A 23,347-nucleotide genomic window follows, 5' to 3' on the forward strand; every position below is an offset into this window, starting at 1 on the left:
CTACAATACATGTTACTTACCTATTTTTGTCCTGTAAAGGCCATTTAAGCGGTACATTTCTGTAGGCAACTTGGGAATAGAAAGCTTTATAAAATCTGGCAACATAGTTAATGCAATATGGGTAATAACTTAGAACTAATATTGTTTGATAAATGAAACGCAAAGGTGTGACGACCTATTTTAATGAAATAAAATCATCTTATACATTTTTTTCTAATACAATATAATGTTATTATGCAATAAGCTGACTTAATTTTACATAAACCGAATTTATAAATGAATGTTATATAGCGAAAGCTTTGAAAGCGTATACATAGTCAAAATTTATTCCTGCACTTATTGTGCTCGAAATAATAGAATTACAAAATTATATACAAAAATCTTTGGTGTATAAAAATATACAGACACTTCAGATCCTCTTATAAAGATCTGGTCGGTCGAAATGATTGCTTAAATGCAATCTTATACGCGTTTACAGGATAGTTATACCTCAATACCCAAAACATGATATTAAGAGGTTACAAAAATCACAATGCCGTATTGTTCTTGTTAGGTACATACCTAGTATATTCTTATGTCTATTTGTCTTAAAACTACAATATTTTATGAAGAATCTATAAACTAAGGGCCCAGACACATTCATCATCCATTTGTACATTTGTGAAAGGAATGTAACCTTTAATTTATAAGTTCAATACACAAAATATTAACTTTAAAATATTATTTCAATCCTTTAGTCTCATGTAAGCATAGTATCCACCATTATTAAATCCAGTTTAACAAATGGTAAGATAGTTCAATAGGTAGCAGCAGTTATGTCTTATGTAGATTAAATTCCTTTCAAGCTACCATTTCTTTTTCAAATGGTTCCTATAAAGTCCAGCTTTATATTGATTTCTTATGCCATGGTCAATGTGCCTGCACCCAAACCGAAACCAACTCCTTTGGGTCCGAAGTTTCTACCGTAGCAACCTCTGCAGTAAATTTCGCCATTGGGTCCATCGTTCAAGTTAGTAGAATCCTATAACAATAAAATGTTCCATTATATCTCGCTTTTTTTAAGTGATTAATAGGTACTACCTTTACTACAATTAACTAATTTGTGTGTATTATCTATAACTATAATGCAAATGTATATTTTATTACAAATGAATTAAAAATATATTTTACATATTTAACTAAAAAATTAATCTTCTACAACTACATTAATTCGTGTAATGTTCAAAATTGTAATGGGAGTGTTCTGTATAATCTCCCACAAAAGCTTTGTGGTCCATACGTTTCCCTTTTCCAAATAAATAATTAGCAATGATATCTTAAACGTCAGTGTCAACGTCAAAAAACGTCATTATGTTGAGAGGCTCATTGAAGTCAAAAATTTGTTTGAAAATTATTAAGTTCGTCGAAAGTGCGAGGAAATAAGCGTTTAGGTAGTAAAAATGTATTGGAAGTGTTTCGTTTTAGCCGTGCTAGTGACATATGATGGAGCTGTGGCAGAGTTTTCAACAGAAGACTGTGCTTCTCTAGGTTTTATTAAAGCTAACCTACTTTGCTCTTCGTGTGATCAATTGAAAGATTTTAGCTTGGAACAACTCGTAGATCACTGTAAGGAGTGTTGTCATTCAGATGAATCAGCTTCAAAAGAAAAGAAATACGCTCGAGCCATATTAGAAGTCTGTACATGCAAATTTCCAGCGTATCCACAAATCCAGGCTTTCGTAAAAAGTGACAGGCCAGCAAAATTCCCAAATCTTCAAATCAAATATGTACGAGGCTTGGACCCAATAATTAAACTACTTGATAAGGATGGCATTGTAAAAGATACTGTAGCCATCGAAAAATGGAACACTGATTCAGTAGAAGAGTTTTTGAATACTCATCTCGATAAAGAACACGACGATGAACCTGATTTCTTGAAAACAAACCGAATATAATGCTTTAAGAATAAATGTTTTACTTAATTTTATTTGTTATTTATTAATTTTACCTACAAGAGTATATACTTTACACATTTTACTTACAAGAGATCTGTGGCAGTCTGCACACGAGAAGCACCGCTTGTGCCACGATCCATTCTTTGAATGCATTTGTTCAGCGGCATAAACAGGGAAGCCACACCGAGGACAACCTTGCCCTTTGGCTGCCTTTTGGCCAGTGAATGGAAGTTGTTCTGTGCTATAAACAAACATTACAGTAAGAATTAAGTTATATTAAGTGTATGCACATAAAATTTATAAAAGAAACACCTATTTGCTAAATTTCTATTAGGTTCTGTTTCAATTAAATTAATCAATTTTTTATTGTTTCAATTAAGATTGGGCAAGAGAAATGAATATCAACCTTTTTTCATCTAAACTTTTGTCATTCGATCCAGCTTAAAGGATAATATAGCTATGTTTATTTTATTGTATTTATATTGTAATTTAAACTTTAACCTCAATATCTCTAGGAGGTGGCAAAGTTCAAGTGGTTCTCTCATTCATAGAACAACAAGTGGGATGTAAAGCTATCTTATATATAAATTGATAAACAATAAATGATTACTATTTTATAGTGTATTACATATTGCATTGTCATACCTAACAATCTACTCAATACAAACACTTGCAACAAAAAATGCCATTCAAACTTTATAAACTATTTTAGAATAGAAAATTGAAAAGCTAATTTGGAGATACACTTTTGCAACCCCCATAGAACATATCTACATTTTTAAGAATGTAACGTTGTAACTATACTGCGACCCTAGAACTCATATCTCAAGGTGGGCAGCGACATTTACATTATATATGTCTATGTGCTCCGGCAACCACTTAACACCAGGTGGGCTGTGAGCTCGACCACCCATCTATGCAATAAATAAATAAATGGCTCTAATACTAAATGTCGCTTAAACCAAATCACCCCTCGATATATTTATACACATAGAACTTTACACTTACAAAACAAAAAAAACACTTACTATGTAACTGTCGGTTCAGAGTCGGTAGAGACGAGAGTAGGGGCGTGACCGTAACCGAATCCCTTGGGCCCGAAAAGCTTAGCGTAACAAGCGCGGCAATGGATCTCCTTGTCGGGACCATCGCACGCTAACATCGAGTCCAGTGGTCGATGACATTCCGCACAGTTAAAGCACTTCTTGTGCCACATCTGTTTGGAAAATAAAACATTTTAATAAATAGATAACCATCTTAAATGTCCGACTATTCGATTTCCATTCATATTCAGGGTTTGTTTTCATTATATTGTGAGTGATAGGTAATGTCTTTATATAAAAGCTAATCCTATCAAACAAACAGGCGGGTTAACACGCTCATTCACTCATAACGATTACATCGTAAAAACAATGACTTAAAAAAAATGTGGATGTAAATTTATTGACTTGATGATTGTATTTGATCTTGGATGCGTAAAAAAAGTTCATAGGCGTTATCAATACTCTGTATAAAGTGCAACTTACAGTGCCCTTGGCCAACTGCTGCTCGGCAGCAAAGACCATCCCACCACAACGAGGACAACCTTGGCCCTTCGGAGCCTTGATGCTGGTCGTGTCCGGATTGTAGAAAGGACGGCTAGCAGATATCTCTTCCTCACTAAGATTTAAAACAAATCACGTGTAAATTTATTTAATTTAAATATAATTATTACTAATTATCGATGTGATGTTTCACTCTCGAACCAGTTAATTGATAGTTTCTATACCTACATAATATTGGAACATAACTCGCGCTAATGTGGACAAGCCTTTCTTACTGTACTTTTACATATTGGACCTAATTAACGTCGATAACTTACTCAACATCCATCCCAACCTTCTATTTATAGTAAATACATATATAACTAAATAAGTTAAAACTTACGTTAAGCCATCGGTTTGCAAGAAGCCAGAGCCGCAAGCGAATCCGTAACCATGAGGTCCCCATTTCTTTCCGTAGCAAGTTTTGCAATAGACTTCGCCATCAGGTCCATCGCAAGCAATGATGGAGTCCAAAGTTTTTGTGCAATCGCGGCACTTGAAACATTTGCGATGCCACTCGCGGCCTTTGGCCAAAACTTGTTCAGCAGCAAACACAACTCCACCGCAACGCGGGCAGCCCTTGCCAGGCGGGGCTTTAATGGATGCAGTATCAATCACGGTGGTCTTAGGTGCTTGATCACTACATAAAATGTAATAAAAATTCAATTAAAAATAAAGCGAAGTAACAATATGTTTTCTGTCTATCTGTGTACATATTTATAAGTATGTTTCTCATCTAAGTACCTTTAAGTTCCTAAACTATTCGATCGTGATAAAATTCGGTACTGTTGTTACTTAATATTGTTATTTTGTGTATGTCTATAGATACATTTGTATAATAATATGTTCTTATTCCCATTTCCATTATTAAGAACATAAAAACTATAACGTATGTAAGTATGTAGGTAGGTACTTTAATATCGTGAAATATAGTTGCAATGCAATTAGTTCAGTTTTAAATTTAGAAGTGCATACGGGATGCCTATATGTTTATGCAATATTCTGACGCAAACGAATGCCATTGCATAATATTCGTGCACCATTAATAAAGAAGAGTTATGCGGTAGATTACATGTTGCGGGCTTAAAACGCGTGGCCAGTCTCGCCTATATTAAAATTAGTACGATCGAGAGCGCAGAGCCCATTCTATTTTCACATTGGCAGGTTGCCATCGCTTGTTTGTATTATAAGCTGTTTTTATGAAAGTGACTATGTGATGGAAATAACCTAAACCTGTCGTGTAACCTGAGAACTATACATAAATACTTGTTGCTAACCAAAGAATTACACTTACAAAACAGTTAATTAATGACAAAATTGTAAGTTGTAGTTAGCACGGCATGCACACGTTTCTTTGCTGAGGCAATCTACAAGCAAATTATAAGTGTTAGTAGATAGTGTGTTACTGACTAGTCTATACCACATTTTAATACAGTCTTATACGTATTCTATAGAGATCCAGGAGGCACTGTATACCTTTGCCATTCCAAGTCCTTAATATCACACATAAGACCCAGAGATGACATTCCTCCATGACCGACACCTCTGATTCCAAATTTTTGTGCGTAGCATCCTATAGCAAAAGCAAACTAGCGTTATATTTACATCTGATGAGTACACAGCGTTTATGCATATTTTTCAAACTTTAAGTAGATAATTAGTTGGCTGTCTAAAAGCTGTGCCCTCGCCAGATGAGTGTAACTCCGACCATTAAGCTGTTCTTACCCATTGGCGTAAGGGTCACTCTGCAGCACACCAGCGCCTTTTCCGTAACCATATCCCTTAGGACCAAACTTCTTGCCATAGCAAACTAAAGACAAAATTCACATATAGTAAATAAAATGGGACATCACAGGATCAGGTATAAAACATGCAATAAATGACACTAAAATGTATGTACGATATTTTCTATAGTTTAATTAGTTTGACAAAATTATGTTTTTATTTATTTCTAATGGGTATAATGTACAATGAAGAAAACACGAACCTTTGCAGTAAATATCTTTGTCGGAACCTTCGCAACAGTTGGTGGAGTCCAGCCGTTTCATGCAGTCGCCACATTTGAAGCACTCCTTGTGCCACGCCTGGACATACAGTGACAATAATGAGGAATATCACTACATGCAGGGACTTCACAAAACTACCTCTAGATGAACATTCGGTTACCACAAACAATAATTTATGATATTAATTAGCAAAGCAATGCATAATGAACGGGGAATCCGTATTAAGTATACATTTAGATACCTTTACAATATATTTCGTTATCTGGCCCGTCACAGTGAATCATGGAATCGAGCGTCTTGTTGCAATTTAAGCATTTGAAGCATCGTTTATGATAGCCCTAAAGCATAATATAACTTATTAATGTCTTATTTGTTTTCTAGACAAAACAAATGTACTCCACGTATTAATTTCATTTCTAAAATACTAAGCCATTCAGTCCAGTACTTAAATATGATTGAAGCAAGTTGACTGCGTACCTATAAAGCGGATGAATTGTTAGATAAAACTTCAGATGTATATTGCTTTAGCACTCACCCGACCGCGAGCCAACATCTGCTCTGCAGCGTACACATAGCCACCGCAGCGAGGACAGCCCTCGCCGGGAGGAGCTTTAGCGATAGAGCGGGGCTCCAGACAAGCTCCGTTCGTCCTCACACCCCCCCTGTCGCATACGAAGTTTTTATTATTTTCAGTTTTTCATTTATGTTACAAAAATCAGCAACCAAGGTAGAAGAGTAGTTAAAAGCCTTTCAAGAGCAGAAGAGCTCCAGATGCCAGTACTATCTAACATCGTCCACACCGATCGCGGCGAAGCAGTTGATACCGGCGGCGCACCTCCGCCGTAATGGGAGAAGGTAAGGGCTCCCGGCCGCCCGCTCCGCTCCGGCCTCGCTACAGTACTATTACAATTTGATATAGAGGGCGCTTTCCTTATCCCATCACATTTATCGACCATCAGTTAAAGCCAAGACGAAAGCGTTAGCTCAGTGTTAGAGACAATCAATAGCGAGGAAAGTTAACTAAAGATAGTGGATGCAGATCATGCATTTTACAGTTTGCCTAGGTGCGTTGGAGCGTTGCTAAGCCGTGCTGAGGCTTTACAAATTGGAATCTCACCGTTGCTCCTGTGTGTCTGGTTGCCCATTAGGGGAGGAGGGATTTGGTACAGTCCGGGGTACTTTCGAGACGACACGTGCCTACCGATAGCGCTCGTTTAGGTTTGTGTCGACGCGAATGTACTCTGGTACTTGTAAACACAACTAACTCTAGATAGGTAGTCGACTCCTTTATTACATTATAGTATAAATTAATAAATAATAGACCGATAAACAAAATAAATTAAGCGATAGCGAATAAATAATCCTAACTAAAGTAATTTAAAGTACAGTATGGCGTGCGATCGCGAAGCACCACTGGTTGGCCGAGATGTGTGTCGGCGATCCGCAACTTCTGCTGCGACGCTGCTCGCGCTCAATTCCTGTTGCGACATAAACGGAGACTGGTCATGCACGTGTCAGGCGACGCGTAATTTACAGCCGAGCGCGCGTTTTCTACTTTATGTATAGATTTAATTTTTATATACACGCGGTTAATGTTGTTACGTACGGGCCCGTAGGCCGATTGTTGATGCGACCTTAGATAAGGAAAGACCCTCAGTGGCGCGGGCGGCGGGAGTGCGAAGAGGGTTGGTACTTACGCATTCTCGCCCTTCAAGTGGTCGCCGGTGTCCATAGAGAGGCAACCAGCGCCGCCACCAAAGCCGTAGCCTTTGGGTCCGAATTTGCGTGCATGGCACACTTTGCAGTACAGTTCACCCTCGTGCTCTGAGCAGTTGGTTGAGTCCAGCAATTTTTGGCACAGACCTAAAAAATTATATTCAACTTAAGTTTTTTATTGCCCACAAAAATATCACTATACTTAATTTTGTCAACTTATTATTCTTATTCGTGGTAAACAAATAAATATTATTATCTGCTAGTATGAATCACCGCATCAAGCGTCTTAAGTTTTTAGTTTTAGGCATTTTATTATTTAATGGGAAATCAATTTGCTGTGGTAATTTATTAATTTACCAAAATAATACTTCAACCATAACCAGACTTGATATGTAATTAAACAGATTACGTCCTATTGACCTGGCATAATAGTCTATGAGCATAATTATCACGTATTCCGTTTTTAGGTGTAATATTTCAATCGGTTTGGATATGACAGACCAAATTTGTTCTGTACTTATCAAATTAATATTATTCGTTTTCTCGTAAATATTCATACAGTACGGTACAAATTCAAATATGCTGTCTATGTTTTTAATTCCATTAAGTTTCAAGCTTGGATCAAATGATATTTGTAAAAACAAATATTTTAAAAAAAACCCTCACTGGATTTTTATTTTGCAATATACACATACCACATTTGAAGCACATTTTGTGCCATTTGAGGCCACCAGCCACGCGCTCCTCAGCGGCGTAAACTGATTTGCCACATTTCGGGCACTTCGGGTTATCAGCGGGTTTGAAAGGCATTGTGCTCGCTTAACTTATCCTGTAATAAAATAACTTAAGATAAACAAATGAATTAAAGAAGTTTATGACGCTTAAAATGATTGACGATAACTTAATTTGAAATTATATTCTTCTCATTAAATTCCACATCTAAACCTCACAAGGTTTTTATTTTATTAATCGGACACTATCTATCGCTAAACATTTGATTCGTTATCAATTTGAATAAATCATTGGCTGGCCGTGATCCAAGTCGTCTGCACTACTTTCATTGCATTAGATTCGACACTGACTGCAAATCAATTAGGTACTTGTTGTAACTACACAACACTACTTTGATTATGCATCGGTATATGTAATACTTTTTTTTCAATTTGTTAAAATTTCTATGAAAACGAATGTTGTCGGCTAAGATAAACCAAAGGGCGGGCGGCGCGTAGGCAGTTTGCGCCTGCGCTCCTAATTTGGGGCGTTCAGGTAAAGTTACTATTCTGGAGCGCGCCGTTGCACTGCTAATAATAGCTTACACCCGGAAGAAGCAACAGTTTCACTCGCGATTCTGTTAATTATAATCTAAAAATTAAAATAGTAAAGCACTTTCACCGAGTCACGGACCTGTTCGTCGAGTCGGAACGAGAGTCGAGCTCCCGGACGCGTGTACAGTTCAGGGCGGTGATGCCGAGACTGCTGTGCGCGAAGTTCGAATGATACCAGAGGGCAACGCGCGGCCGTAGTCTATACGCGAGTTGCACACGGCCCCAGTGGAGGGGCAGCCGGCGTCCGCCCTCGCCACCGCCCTCACAACTACCCCTGAAGTGCTTTTAAACAATACTTGCTTCAACTTAACTATGTGTGAGCCTAAAATCTCACTTGACTTTCCAATAAATTAAAGCAGCCAGTATAGTATACATTAACGTTGCCAAGTTTATGGGATGCAATATGTAAATAAAAGATTTCTTGTCTGTCTCTTAGATTTGACAAATGCGATCCAATTATTCAGCTTGACCGCCGATTGTACTGCTGTATGTAATGTACCTTTTGCAGTGCAATAAAGTATACTCTACGCTAATCTCAAAATGCTAAGCTTATGAAATGTCGTTAAGAAGTGTTCACAGGCTGCTAAAAGAACTTTAAACTTGTAGACACATTCACAAGTAAAGCATTATTTTTTCAGACCTCAGCAATTATTGTTTCCAAATAAACAAGAATCGAACAAAATAAATGTAAATAGAAAATTGTAGCGTGAACGAAAATTTTGTTACATTTTAAAACTGAATTATTAGTTACCATTACAGTTACCTAAGTATATGTACATAGCTACGCGCAACAATTCTATTTAGCTTTTGGCTACAGAAACCTAAAAAAAAATTTATTTACATAATGTGAAGATAACTACCATCCACCTAATTTTAAAGTATACGGTACCCTGAAGCTTGCAAAACATTTCAAATAATTATTTTTTCACATTTGCGGAACGTAGGAAAAGCTGATGTCAAATTATCATAAAAAATAAATACCTAGTAGGTATGGGCTATCCTCTGAGATAGGTAAAAAAATATAGTTAATTGTTGAAAATCACTTTTGATTGCAATCAAAAAGTTTTTTGATAGATGTATTTGTTAAGTTTTTTATTTATTTATTGCTTAGGTGGGTGGACGAGCTCACGGTCCACCTGATGTTAAGTGGTCACCGGAGCTCATAGACATTGCAACGTAAAAGCTGCGACCTACTTTGATAAATGAGTTCTAAGGTCTCAATAGTTACAACGGCTGCTCCATCTTTCAAACCGAAACGCATTACTGCTTCACGGCAGAAATAGGCAGGGTAGTGGTACCTACCCGTGCGGACTCACAGGACGTCCTACCACCAGTAATTACGCAAATTATAATTTTGCGTAATTACCGGTTTGTTTTTTACTACACGATGTTATTCCTTCTGCGTGGAAGTCAATCGTGAACATTTGTTAAGAACGTATTTCATTAGAATAATTGGTACTTGTCAGCGGGATTCGAACATCGGTACATCGCTACATACGAATGCACCGGAAGTCTTTTCCTTTAGGCCACGACGACTTCGTGTGTCCGTGGTGTGTCTTGTAATTTTGCAACCATATGGAACAAAATTGAATTAAAAATGTTTATAAACACACAACGATAATGAATTATTGCATTTTGTGGTGCTTGAGATATTAATTTTGAATTTTATCCATGAAGCGATGAAATTTGAACCACCTCGCTACGTAACCCGCTATTGCGCGTAGTCCGCCACACGCTTCCTCTTTTCAATTCCTTGTAAGAATTATTATATGATAAAACATAAATATTATAAAATAGTTTATTACAAAGAATAAAGATTATAAAATATCCTATATATAAAGAAATATATATCCTAAAATATTTTATAGTCTTTTTTGTGACGATACTAATGAAACCGTATCGACCTAAGCAAAATATGTTACACTATTTACATTTCCTTACTTTTCGAATACATGACACTGTTCATGGACACCGAAAACTGAAAATGTAAACAATAATAATTAAATATAAATAACGGGATTTTCTTATAATAATCATAAAATGCTTCAAATCAAAAAATAGTTTTTTAATCATAAAATATTCTATAATGTATAAGAATACAAGATTTGATAGAACTCATGTATGTTCACACGTAAAAAATCTAGAAAAGAGCATGCAAATTCAACATCAAGAATTCACTAAATCATCCAGCTACTATGTTTAAGGATAGTGAAATCTGGACCCTACATCACGAGCTGCACCAAAATAAATATCTACGGACTACCCGTGTATATTAACGTGCCATTTAAACTTTCCCCAGAACATTAATAAAACAAGAATGTTTTAGATATTATTGCATTGCCTTAATTGAACAAAAATAGGATGAACAAGAAAGATGAGTGATTCACCAGTTTGGCAACACATAACAAAACTAGTAATTCATATGAGTCAAAAAAATTTGACATGTAGCCATAATCTAACAAATAATGACCACTGTGCTGTCAGTCGTAAAAGTGTAAACACATCAACAAAATAATCTGACTAGACAAGGTAGTGCTGAATCCGCGCTTTATATTTACATGTATAATTATACAACAAAGTACATTTTGATATTACTTTAACAATTAGCCCAGCACCGTGTCCATATGGCAACCCTGCCAAAATGCTCACACCTGTTCCTCTATTAATATATTTCCCCAAAAATAACCATGTACCTATATATAACAAGTCTTTGCTGCAAACGCGGTCTAATCCACACTAATACATCGCATTAATCTATCAGTTTATTGATTTGTTTATAGAACCGTCCGTTTTGTAATATATACATTAATTAAAAGATATATCTGTTGTTTATAATTGGTTACGTTCCGTTTTTTATCTTTAATTGTAGCTTTATACCAAATGAGGTGAGTGGAATAACAGATTCAAAATATTAACAATTCTGACGTAAGATTTATAATAAAACTGTTTAGAATAAATGGCATTTAATTCCTCGATATTAAACTGTCAAAAATAATACAAAAATTGCAATAATTAAAGTAGACAGTTAAGAAAACGTACTAAATAAAATTCGAAGCATAATATCCGGCAGCAAACAGGAACATGGTCTTATACCTTATTAGATGTAGTCGGTCAATGTCATTCACCACATGTTTGTTGAGGAACCAAACGACCCACAAATAAAACATAATTATTATTTTTTTATCCCTATTTAGAAGTGAGATGAAATAATTTTAATGAAATAATTGAAAATTACATGTTGAAGTTCTAAATTATACTAGTACGGGTTTTTATTGATGAATTAAAAAAAAACTAAAATGTATTTATATGTAAGTATACCTATATGTATTGTATTGTCCGCACATTGTAGGTACGAGTATAGTATATAGAGTATATATTTATTAGTTTGTATATATGTATTGACTCAGTGTCGTTAAACTAAACTGTAGGAAAACACTGGGGAAAGTGATACGTAAATGTAAGTACCTTTTTTTTTTACCTATGCTGATAGCCTTGAGAGGCTATTTCAGCTTCACCCCTAGCGTGTGTAGGTGAGCTCATGGGGCTCAAACCGGAGTGTTGCTAGCACTGACCCTAGCAAGAGCAGTGCTTCGCAGAATCTACCACCGGATCGGAAACGCGACCCACTGAGAAGATCCGGCGAGAAACTCAGTGGGCTGTGTCTATGGGTCAATTCGCTGGTCGAGCCAGGGCTCGACGAGGACGGTGACCGGTGCTTGTGGTGCCTAAAAGCACCGTTAATGGATCAGGAGAATCCGTAATGACTTGCTTTGGGCGACGTCGACGGTTTACTATTCGGTAATGTAAGTACCAGAACTTCACGTGTTACACGAACGTGTTCTTGCGCTATTTTACGTTCAAAATTTATCTGAAATTCGTTGTCCGTCATATCAGAGAAAACTTATTTTTGTAAAAAAAATTAGCATGGGCGACAATATTTTACGGTTGAGAAACGATCTACAAAAATGTGTTGCGGTAAAATTCATCGTTGGCAAACGTTCAATCTGTCTATACCTCAAACTTGCCCCTTTGTACTATGTTCTGTTTCATAATGACAAAGGTGACAAATTGTCTCCAAAGAGAGATTCTAATTACGTCGATATGAAATAATTTTGAAAGTCTCTGGCAGATCATTAGAACGTATCTCATGTATTAGCACAAGGATAAACGCAAGCGTATTTGGCATTTGTGACGCATATTGGTAAATTTACTGCATCCATCACAGCTATTAGATTTTAATGCCTTCCAGCCAGCAGAAATCCCACTGTCTCAAATAAGTTATTGGATTTATCGATTTATAGCGGTATTTATATTTTTAACTACACGGATTTTTGGTTCGATGGATTGTATGGCCCCTTTGTATTATCAAACAAACCCGTTCGATGTTACAAAGCAGATGGAAATATTAAATAGTACTTGTTTAAAAACAAGTGGAATGTTTTAATCTCGGATTAAATAACATTCAGGTGTTTATGAGTCAATCCGGTGCCGCAGGTGTGGCGGATCTCCATGGAGCTTCGTGTGGGCTGTGGCTAAAATAAAATGGTGTGCCACGAACGCAACAGGCGTCTTACTCAGTGCTACAGAACTCATCGCTGGCCAGCATTACTCATGCAACTACCGTGGGTAGACACACTCCCACGCCGTATTAAAATTTCAGAGGTAGTTACTTTTAGACGAATACTACTGAAATAAAATGTTAACGTTCAGTTATTATTTTGCACTGGACGTGGTTATCGACTCCTGTTTTTTTTAAGCGTAAGTTTAATTTTACTGTTTCGTTAGCAGTTGACGTGTTCAGAAAACTTTCGTAGTTTATGCAATATAATATTTTTTTTAAATAAACTTACAAATGATTTGAACGAGCAATTTAACAGTGTACTTAAAACGATTCAAGACTAAAATCGCAAGATTCATTGCCACTGATTTATGTTTGATTAAAAAAAAAATGTTACAAATTTAAACATGCAGCGTAGGTATAACATTTGGATCACAGTTCACATTTGAGAAACTATTTTCTTAGCGATTATATTTCAACAAACAGATGTAAGTTATTCATCGGATGAAATACCGAATTGTCAGGTAAACAAATAATGGCTAGCACCTAAAACAATTTGTGTAGTTTTTCATTCTCTTCCTAATCGTTGGTAACCTAAGGGGCTATTTTCAGTACTCACGGACGATCGACAGGTGAGCTCGCGAGTTCAACCTGAGATAATTGCTAACACCAGCCCTAGCAAGAGCAGTGCGGAATGGAATCGCGTGTATTAATTATTCAAACATGAAATTAATTATGACTTGATTGAACATAATAGCGAATCAATTGATTTTAATGCGTGGATTGTATGTTTTATGTATATCCGAATTGTTTAAAATCTTATGCATAACAATTATCTGATAATTGTGAAACAAACCTTAAAAGAATAGTAATGCAAACTTGTAATCCCGACCGCATACAGTTATTTTTAATTTGAAACATTTTATTAATTGATTACTGATTATAGTTCTATATCATCTAAAAAAAATTGCATAATTAAGCCCCTTAATTATCTATATAGGACAGATCAATAGAAAAAGTGTTCCAATGAAGTCATTTTATACATTATTGAAAAGTTATTTCACAGATTTAACGCACTAAGATGATGATTAGCAAATAGAAGACTACGACGAGTATTACACTGAAATAAAGTTATTTTATTCTGTTCTACATTAAGGTAAGGTAAATAGTAACGAGCTGTAATGGCCTAAAAGGATAACATGCCCGATGTAAATGTATCGCGCGATCCGACTATGATCGTGTTTAAATCCCGCTGGCAACGACCAATTTTAGTAACTGAAAAACGTACATAACATATGCCTACGAACGACTTCCACAGTGAAGGAATAACATCGTGTAATAAAAATTAAACCAGAAAAGCGAATAAAATTTCATAATTATCGGCGGTAAGGGTTATTTTTTTATTTATTTTTTATTGCCCTTGTAGGCAGACGAGCATACAGACTACCTGATGGTGAGTGGTTACCGTCGCCCATGGACTTCAGCAATGCCAGGGGCAGAGCCAAGCCGCTGCCTACCGCAAAATTATTATTATTTATTGTAAGGCCATATGGGTCTCTACCCATTTTTGCTATGAAGATAAAATGTATGCCTTAACCTCATTTGCTTATTTGGGTGGTACCATTCACGTTGCTATTTCGATGGGCCCCACTAACTACCTAACGAGCGGTGGTTTGTGAGCTTGTTAATATAAACAATAAAATAACATTTTTTACAGCAAAGCTACATTTTTAGTTTAGGTGTAACAAAACATATTTTTGTTAGCGTACCAGACGTTTCGTAGACCATCACTCTTCACGAGAGTAAAACTACCACGAGAAAATTAGCGCCCATTATGAGTCACTGAAGAAGTCGAAGATTCAAACTGTGTTGGAAAACTGTTTCAAACTTCACGCCGATTTACCAGCATTATCAATATCATATGAGAGTTTAGTTTATTAATTATATTATTGTTAGTCGTCGGTCCTAAATGGTGTAATAAAAATTCTTACTCTTGTAATAGTTAGATCTAGGATTGATCTGTGATTTTTTGAGACTACAGCTATTAGTATCGCCGGTGACTTATCATAGTTAGTACGACACTAAAATTATAGATTTAATTTACGCATTTCCTTTCCTTTATGTTTCTAGATGATTTTGTAACGTCTTATTATAAATCTAAAGTTTTATATTTTAGAATTAGTGCATATTCCTAGACTTCACGTATTACGGGATTACATAATTTATTCTAGACAGTATTAAAAAGTTGAAATTACAGTACGCGGACGCATAAATTACTTCAGCACATTCGTATTATAATAACCCAGTTGGCACCTATAATGCGACGAAATAAAAAACGTAAAGAAGTTTTAAATTCAAGATCAAACTTCAAACGAATCAGCCGAAGTCAATACTAATATTATTAAATATTAAACCTAGTTTTATTTTCTACAAAAAAATGTCTAGATAAAAGAAATATTTGAAATTGGCACACACGAGTTCTGCACCAGGATATATGTGTTCGTCATTCTGCATCTTGTATTATTTTTAGAACTGCTACAGCCCAATAACTCGATGGATAATTTTCAAATTACCTCATAGTTAAAACTTGTAACGCACTGAGAATCCGTGGTTTATTCTTGTATCGGGCCCACGATGAAAACAACACGATAATCTTAAATTTTTGTCAGCAAGAATAGCATTCGGGCACAAGAGTCTTCCTGTTTCCAGCGGCTTTGATCTTTAATCACTGACGTTTACTTATGTGTTAGCGATGGCCAGATGTTATATATATGTTCATTATATGTATGATATTTTATGTATGATGTTATATATATATGTTGATAACACTTTTTGTTATTGTCAAGCCACGGAGAAATGGCTTGGATTTGTACCACAACTTCATGAAACGGTTACTAAGGAACAATGATCAATGAACGCAATGGTTTCAGGAAATATGGATAAATTGGTCTCTAAGTTATAACTAAAAGCACATGAAGAAGTCTCCTCAGACAGATCCTTAGAGCAGTCTCCGTGAAACAGACGGTACAGTACGCAAAGAAAACTAAATCTTACCCGTGAGCCCCGAAGTACTTAAAATAAGTTTATCAGTTTGTTATTGTCCAGACAAGTAAAAATAGCATTACAATAATTAATCGCCAAGATTCGATAATTACTCAAATGAAAGCTGTTAAAATACAAATAAAGCAAAAGAGTTTTAAGATGAAAAAGATACCCCCCTACAGGTAAATGAATGAAAGCAAAAGTTATTATTAGTCCTGTCGTCGTTATTCAAAATCAATTGTCATAGAAGTCATTGTTCAGCCGCGTATTTATATAACAAATTTATGACGGCGGTCCATCGTACGAAAATATTTATAGAATGTTTGTTTGGTAATCGGGACAGGAATAAAAAGAAATGAAGAAAGCATATTTCCTGGCAGCGTCGAGAAACCAACAGTGTCCGCCGGACTCCTACCAACCTACCAACAGATCTATTTTGGTCGCGCGGGTGGCTGGAGTCTGAGCTTTTCTCAGAAAATACAGATTACAAAATACACCGGGGATTAATTTGGTAACAGTGAAGAATCCAGTCTGACTATAATATCCAGGTGAAGACATAATGGTAACATGAACCTAACTAGTTTGAATGGAAATTTTCCGTCATTACTATTTTGGTCTTATTATAGTCAGTTTTAATGCTATTGATGACGACTTGTTATTGTACTGGAATGATTTATATTTTTACAATTCAATTCCCGTCGCAGTCTCCATTATTTCTGAAGTACTGTTAGTGTTGTTAAGAAATATACAATGAAAAGTAATAAAAATAGCCTTTTTAAAATTAAAAATAATCGAAGCCATGCCTTGGCTTAAATATTAATTTAATTTTAAATGGAAACTATAGTAATAGTAAGTAGTTTGTAAACGATAAACGATTTTAAAACGATAGTACCTAATAGTAAGTTGTTTGTATTTACTTTTTTTAATGAAAAGGAAGAAAAATATTTTTTTATAATTTAAAATAATCGAGGCCATAACATGGCTTAATTTTTAATTTAATTTTAAATGCAAACGATAGTAATAGATATAAGTTGTAGGTACATATTTTTTGTTTAAGAATTTAACGTAAACTTAAATTATTACTAGTTTGTGAAAAAAAACTGGTAGCTCATAAGCCAAGGATAAAAATTATAAACTTAACCACAAGTACATTCTTATGGAGAGTTCAGAGAAAAAATCACTGTGACCTGAGATATTCACCTGAGTTTTGGATTCGAAATCATTAAGGACTGATATTGATTATTTCGTGTGACATTAAAACCAGTTAATCTTCGTCTTTAGAAGGATTCTACATTATTTCACAGGTAAGTTCGTTGACAGCACCTGCATGCTCGCCGTGTGCGTCATACCTAAAATTCGACATTCGTGTTTGACGAATAACTAAAGTATTCGAACCGAGAATCCGTGCCAACAATGAGTTATTTTTGTGAAGCACTTTGTAAATAAGTATTTATTTATGTAGCTATCTATTTTATGAGCTTTACCAATAGTTTTACTATGCAGAAAATATTTATAAAAGCTTCTAGATTTTATACGATTTTGTAATATGATACTTTGGTCCTAAATTAACGTTCTTCAATTCGTGGAATCTCAGCGCGCTTTTGTTTGTTTGAATTTTTTTAAAGTCTAATATGCCAATTTTGAGGCCAATCAACAACTGATTAAGATTACTATGTTAAGATTTATGCAAACTCCTTTATGTCTTAATTTTTTTTTTTTTTTTCGAAATAATACCTTAATACTTTAATTTAATGTAGAGCACGTGTAATATTTAAATTTTTCTTTTTTCGTTGTGACATTGAAAAGTTCTTGCAACGACCGTTTGACCTGACAAGCACCTACATAAATGTTTAAATATTTCTAGTGTATTATTTCCCCTTGGACGTTATAAATCCGAATGACTTCGTTGAAATATTTAGGTTTTTGAGTTTAATATCAAGTGGAACTATAAAAAACAATTTTTAGGCGTCGACGATGTTTTGAAAATATTTTTGCAGATATTTTATTGTTTCTAGTATTGAACAGCTTTCTTAGTCTCTGAATACCAATGTATATTTATTTTCTTGAAGTTTTCAAATTTACAAAATGTAGAAGAAAAAACATGTTATTTTTCCATTTTTTATCGAATTAGTATACGGCAATCTTATCAAAAATCTTAAGAACCTAAACATAATATTCTGTTAAATTTGATCAAACGCATTGCTGCGTTTAGGCTACAAAGGGACTCCTACAGGAAGACTTGTCAAGCCGTCTGTTAAAAATAACGCATAGCCGCGACGTAATTAATGACTTTCATAATAATTGACGTAAGTAGGTATCTGCGTGTATTATGAAATTTATGAAGATGTTATTTCCGAATCAGGACAATTCACTTGACGTTTTAAAGACGTCAAGATAAATTTAAACAAGTTGATTTAAGTTTGTTTTCTTTCACTTCAATATTTCGTACATCTAAAGCAAAGAGTTGAAAAATGAAAACGTGAGATAAATAAACTTTTTTCTTTCGAAATTCAAATGATGAAGTTTAAAAAATAAAGTATACCTAAAAATAATTTAAATATCTTAATGCGATTTTTTGCTAATGGAATATTATTCAAAAGAACTAACCAACCAACCAACCAAAGACTTCGAGCTTGGCCTAACATATGACGAGTTTTATCAGGACATGATAGATATCTTATGTGTAAGCCTAGACTTGTTTACATCTGGTTAAATAAGTATGGCGAGCTTACACGAGATGGTATAATCGTTCTGTCTATTTTGGCCGCAAAGGATCATAGTCATCATGGACTTCACTGTGAATTATGGATAAGGAAGTAAGAATAAAGTTTTTCTTCATAAAGAATTAAAGACTAAAGTTTTTTATTACTTTTGAAACGTTTCATGAGAACAAAAAAATGTAGATACACATTGAGTGCAAAATTTATTGATACTAAAATTGCTTGTGGTTGAAATTTGCCAATTTGAATTTATTGTTTCAATATTTTTACTTTTTTTTGTTTGACAGTCAGTTAAAAAAAATATGTGAATACAATTTTAATTTCATTGCACTACATTTAATTGGCAAAGGCAACACAGACAACTAGGTATCATCTTTTTTTTTTCTTGCTTTTCTTAGTTCTGTTTTAGTAGTTTTTACTCAGTTTTTTCAATGTATCAATGTTCAAAACAATACAATAGAGAAAATTTAACATATTAAAATTTATCTAAATTTTGATATATCAATGACCACGGTAAAATTCCCGTAATTGTGCAAAAACTAGTGTTGATATAATATTTTACTAAAGAAACAGACATAATAAATTTCGTTGTTCATTAGTGTTAATAAAATGATCTATTGTTGCTGTTTTATTAATTACATTCATAGACCTAAACATATAGTTACGTAATACCTACTAAATACTCCTTAGCATCACAAAATGGCAGGTTAACCACCACCGAGGTCAAAGTAATGCAAACTTATAATCCTTTCCTAAATCTAATCCTAAATAAATCCTGGAATATTTATTTTAGAATTGAATATTTCAGAAATAAAAACAGGCTACGTATTTTTTTCAGTATTCTAAATTTGCCCTTATAGTAAACAGGTGGAGTGGTAGGATCAGCAGTGATTGCCAATGTGTACAGTGAAAATGTCATTGGCGCTCGATAGATGGCGCTAAACAAGCTTCGCGAACCATGGTTCTGTCAATTCACTATATTCATATTCGTACACACTATATTCGTATTGTTTTCCCTAATAATATTACGGTACGCTTTACGAGCGAATGTATTAAAAACAGTTAAAAATTATGAACAGAATAAAGACATAGATCAAACACGTCAAATGAAGGAAATTAAGTATAAAATAATGCTAACAGAAGGAAAATTATGCAGAGAAGGCAGACTTATTACCAATAAGTTATTAAAATTGACTGAGCATCAGGAAAATGTAAGTATCTAATATAAATGAATTGAAGTATCTAAAATAAGTAAAAAATCATACAATAGAACATTTTTTTACAGTTTTAAAGGTCTTAGGGCAGAGGAAAAAAATAAAAACTTACTAGATAGTCAGTCTTTCATTGCTTATAGTTCCATCTAGCGACAAAACTCTAATACTATTTTCCAGTTCGGAATAGTATTAGCAGTTCCATCTGACGGAACCTAACAACACCAAAAGACTCTGGACCACTGCCTGCGCCATCTGGCTGCCGAGCAACGGTGCTGAAGGCTCCACTGCTCTCGCCAGACTGAAAAAAACAGGCTTCAGCCTGTCTTTTAGTACTACATGTTGAAATAGTAGAAGCGAGTGCAAAACCTATTTCGAGGTTCACCTCGAACGGCGGTCGTTACCCGTAGCGCTGGTTGGTCGTTATTCTCGTTATTCGTTACCCAGGACGTGTTTGGCGATGCCGCCGTTCCTCGTTGCTTTCGACAGAGGGCGAGCTATTTTGGAACGACGACGTTCTACGGAATTGTAACGGCGTTATAAATGTTTTTTTCGGCGAAGAATGATTTGAAAGTTGTGATGTAAACTAACATTTCATGGAGAATTAGATCATTTGAAAGAATGCGCTTACAGATTTTACTAAAAAGTAAATCTTATAATAGTCTGAACAACTGAGAAATTATTTTCATATATATATTATAGATATTGTGTTTTTTTCACTAAAGACAAATTATATCTGTCAAATTAAGAATTGAATAGAGATAAAAATGTAAATGGACGCAATGTAATTATTTTGGACAATCACAGTATTAATTACGCAATCTGAAATGGTTAAGGGACAGAAAACTTATACAATGAGTATTGAACTTTCACCACAAAGCAGATGAATTACTCGTCATGATAATCGCCTTATCGTTGCCGCCGCTGACTACTCCCTGAATCCTGATCACGCAGGAGCAAGTCACTGTCGTCGCCCTAGACACGTCCTTACGGATCCATCAGATCCAATAACTCTTGCATTAGATACCTTCAGCTCTAACACTAGGAGCAGGCTGAGGAGCCCCGGTAACCGTACTCGTCGAACTCGACAAAGAGGTCGACGTGCAGCCTAACCCATACATCAGCCCGCTGAGTTTCTCGCCGGATCTTCTCAGTGGGTCGCGATTTCGATCCGGTAGTAGATTCATTCGCGAAACAATTGCTCTTGAGTTGTTAGGTCTCCTTCGGAGGCGCTCGGGCAGTTGTTAGCAAATCCCACCCTTCCTGGCTGAGCCTTTGCTCGCCCACCTGTCCTGGTGAAGCTGGAAAGGCCTCCGGGCCACCAGTAATCTTTAAGATGAATTACAGAATAAGAAAGTGGTTTATTTTGTGATATTAAAAATATGAAGTCCTAAGGCAACAGGTCATGGCATCCGCACCATACAAAGAGATACAAATTTTCATCAGTAAAACTTTTTCAACCCGTGTTCACCTAATGCTAAGTGTAGGTCTCATCACATGTACTCCACTCCCTTCGGGCTTTTGCCTTTCGCATCCAGCGCATAGCATGAGTGAAACTGGGATCGCGAAAATTAAGTATAAATGTCTCTTAAAACTATTTCAAAGAAAAAATTTCGGTTTTCTAAGTTTTTAATTTTCCTTTATAATTCAATGCCAAATTATTGACCCTTTTTTTTTTTTTTTTATGATTGAAAGATTACTGGTGGCCCGGAGGCCTTTCCAGCTTCACCAGGACAGGTGGGCGAGCAAAGGCTCAGCCAGGAGGGGGGGGATTTGCTAACAACTGCCCGAGCGCCTCCGAAGGAGACCTAACAACTCAAGAGCAATTGCTTCGCGAATGAATCTACTACCGGATCGGAATCGCGACCCACTGAGAAGATCCGGCGAGAAACTCAGCGGGCTGATGCATGGGTTAGGTTGCACGTCGACCTCTTTGTCGAGTTCGACGAGTACGGTTACCGAGGTTCCTCAGCCTGCTCCTAGTGTTAGAGCTGAAGGTATCTAATGCAAGAGTTATTGGATCTGATGGATCCGTAAGGACGTGTCTAGGGCGACGACGGTGACTTGCTCCTGCGTGATCAGGATTCGGGGAGTAATCAGCGGCGGCAACGATAAGGCGATTATCATGACGCATAGCCTTATCGAAGTAACGTTCCGACACTAACTTCATGTGTTTGCGGATCGATTCGAGGCCCAGGTCGTCGTGAAGGTCGACGTTCCTCACGAACCACGGAGCCCCGACGGCTAACCTGCAAAAGCGGGATTGTAGGGATTGGAGGGTGTCTATGTGTGTGCGGGCCGCGTGAGCGAACACCACACTCGCGTAAGTCATGACGGGCCTTATGCAAGTTTTGTAAAGTGTCACCTTGTTCCGAAGGGACATTTTACTCCGCTTACAGATCATGGGATAGAGTCTACCGAGAATAAATGCGGCACGGTCACGGACTGTTTTTATATGCGGACGGAATGTCATGGATGCATCCAGGGTTACTCCCAGGTACTTGACCTTCCTGGTCCAGGGTATAGGTTGGCCGAAGAGGGTGATCGGGGGTGTATTATTGACCCAATCCATCATATAAGATATCGGGTTCGCATCGAAGCATTTTCGCGTAGGTTTTAATTAAATATTTATAAGATAAATCAGAGATACCGTTACCATTACAAGACTTCTAGTGGCGTTGAAAGACAAAAGTTCTTTTAAATCGAATGTTTCAATAACATTTGACCTTATTAGCGACTTAAGAAAGTTGAATAATCAGAATAATATACATATAATCAGGAACAAGTCACACACTCTCATCTAGACCAAAAGTAGGATTCTCTGTACTATTGGAACCAGAGGCTGATATACACACTTACCATAGACTTTTAAATTTATAAATATAAAACAACAAAAATACAATATTTCGTGCCTTAACAAACAAATGGTCGCCCTTTGATTACCGTTGATGCAGACAACGTGCTGACAGTGGAATTATTCGAAACAAACAACTTCTAATAATATGCCTAAGCTATAGTCAGGGTGAAGATGTCAATATGGCCTTTATGGTAGGCAGGACTTATTATATATTCGTAGTAGGCAGCGGCTTAACTCTGCCTCTGGCATTGCTGAATTCCCTGAGCGACGGAAACAACTTACGCTTAGGTGGGCCGTATGCTCGTCTGCTTACACAGGGAATAGAAAAATATATGGAAAGGCAGCTTTTCGCCCACCCTCATGATACATACCCGCAAATTAATTCGGAAAGTGAA

General features: G+C 35.9%; 2 protein-coding genes and 1 long non-coding RNA gene across 6 annotated transcripts; 2 read left to right on the forward strand and 1 right to left on the reverse strand.

Annotated features, from left to right (window-relative positions):
* Window positions 1-166: 166 nt before the first annotated feature.
* On the reverse strand, window positions 167-8,802 carry LOC114245276 (muscle LIM protein Mlp84B). The gene is made up of 11 exons (XM_028177396.2): window positions 8,644-8,802; window positions 7,935-8,068; window positions 7,221-7,386; window positions 6,059-6,185; window positions 5,505-5,601; window positions 5,243-5,327; window positions 3,861-4,157; window positions 3,461-3,593; window positions 2,963-3,150; window positions 2,022-2,175; window positions 167-1,021 (listed from the first exon to the last, which is right to left on the reverse strand). The coding sequence occupies exons 2-11, from the start codon at window positions 8,047-8,049 to the stop codon at window positions 899-901; spliced, it is 1,485 nt and encodes a 494-aa protein (XP_028033197.1). The 5' UTR covers window positions 8,050-8,068; window positions 8,644-8,802; the 3' UTR covers window positions 167-898.
* LOC114245277 (selenoprotein F) lies at window positions 1,346-1,966 on the forward strand. The gene has a single exon (XM_089732389.1). The coding sequence runs from the start codon at window positions 1,440-1,442 to the stop codon at window positions 1,932-1,934; it is 495 nt and encodes a 164-aa protein (XP_089588515.1). The 5' UTR covers window positions 1,346-1,439; the 3' UTR covers window positions 1,935-1,966.
* A 2,245-nt stretch (window positions 8,803-11,047) lies between the features above and the next one.
* Window positions 11,048-18,648, forward strand: LOC149501691 (uncharacterized). Of its 4 annotated transcripts, none has more exons than XR_016324101.1 (4): window positions 11,048-11,093; window positions 13,059-13,322; window positions 14,189-16,712; window positions 17,469-18,648. It is a non-coding gene; the product is annotated as an uncharacterized LOC149501691 (long non-coding RNA). The 4 variants fall into 4 exon arrangements; XR_016324102.1 differs by lacking the exon at window positions 17,469-18,648 and having other exon boundaries at window positions 14,189-14,278; window positions 14,887-16,995; XR_016324099.1 differs by lacking the exon at window positions 17,469-18,648 and having other exon boundaries at window positions 14,189-16,995.
* Window positions 18,649-23,347: the final 4,699 nt, after the last annotated feature.

The sequence above is a fragment of the Bombyx mandarina genome, chromosome 13 (assembly GCF_030267445.1).
Source record: "Bombyx mandarina strain Sakado chromosome 13, ASM3026744v2".
Taxonomy (NCBI): domain Eukaryota; kingdom Metazoa; phylum Arthropoda; class Insecta; order Lepidoptera; family Bombycidae; genus Bombyx; species Bombyx mandarina.

What these genes read in the sequence shown, in the direction of transcription:
- LOC114245277 (XM_089732389.1), top strand. Translation starts at nt 1,440, where the DNA reads ATGTATTGGAAGTGTTTCGTTTTAGCCGTGCTAGTGACATATGATGGA.
- LOC114245276 (XM_028177396.2), bottom strand. Translation starts at nt 8,049, where the DNA reads ATGCCTTTCAAACCCGCTGATAACCCGAAGTGCCCGAAATGTGGCAAA. An exon ending in AGATGTTGGCTCGCGGTCGG is followed by an intron (nt 5,602 to 6,058) that starts GTGAGTGCTAAA and finishes CTGTATGTCCAG; the next exon opens with GCGTGGCACAAGGAGTGCTT. An exon ending in CAAAGATATTTACTGCAAAG is followed by an intron (nt 5,328 to 5,504) that starts GTTCGTGTTTTC and finishes TTTTGTCTTTAG; the next exon opens with TTTGCTATGGCAAGAAGTTT.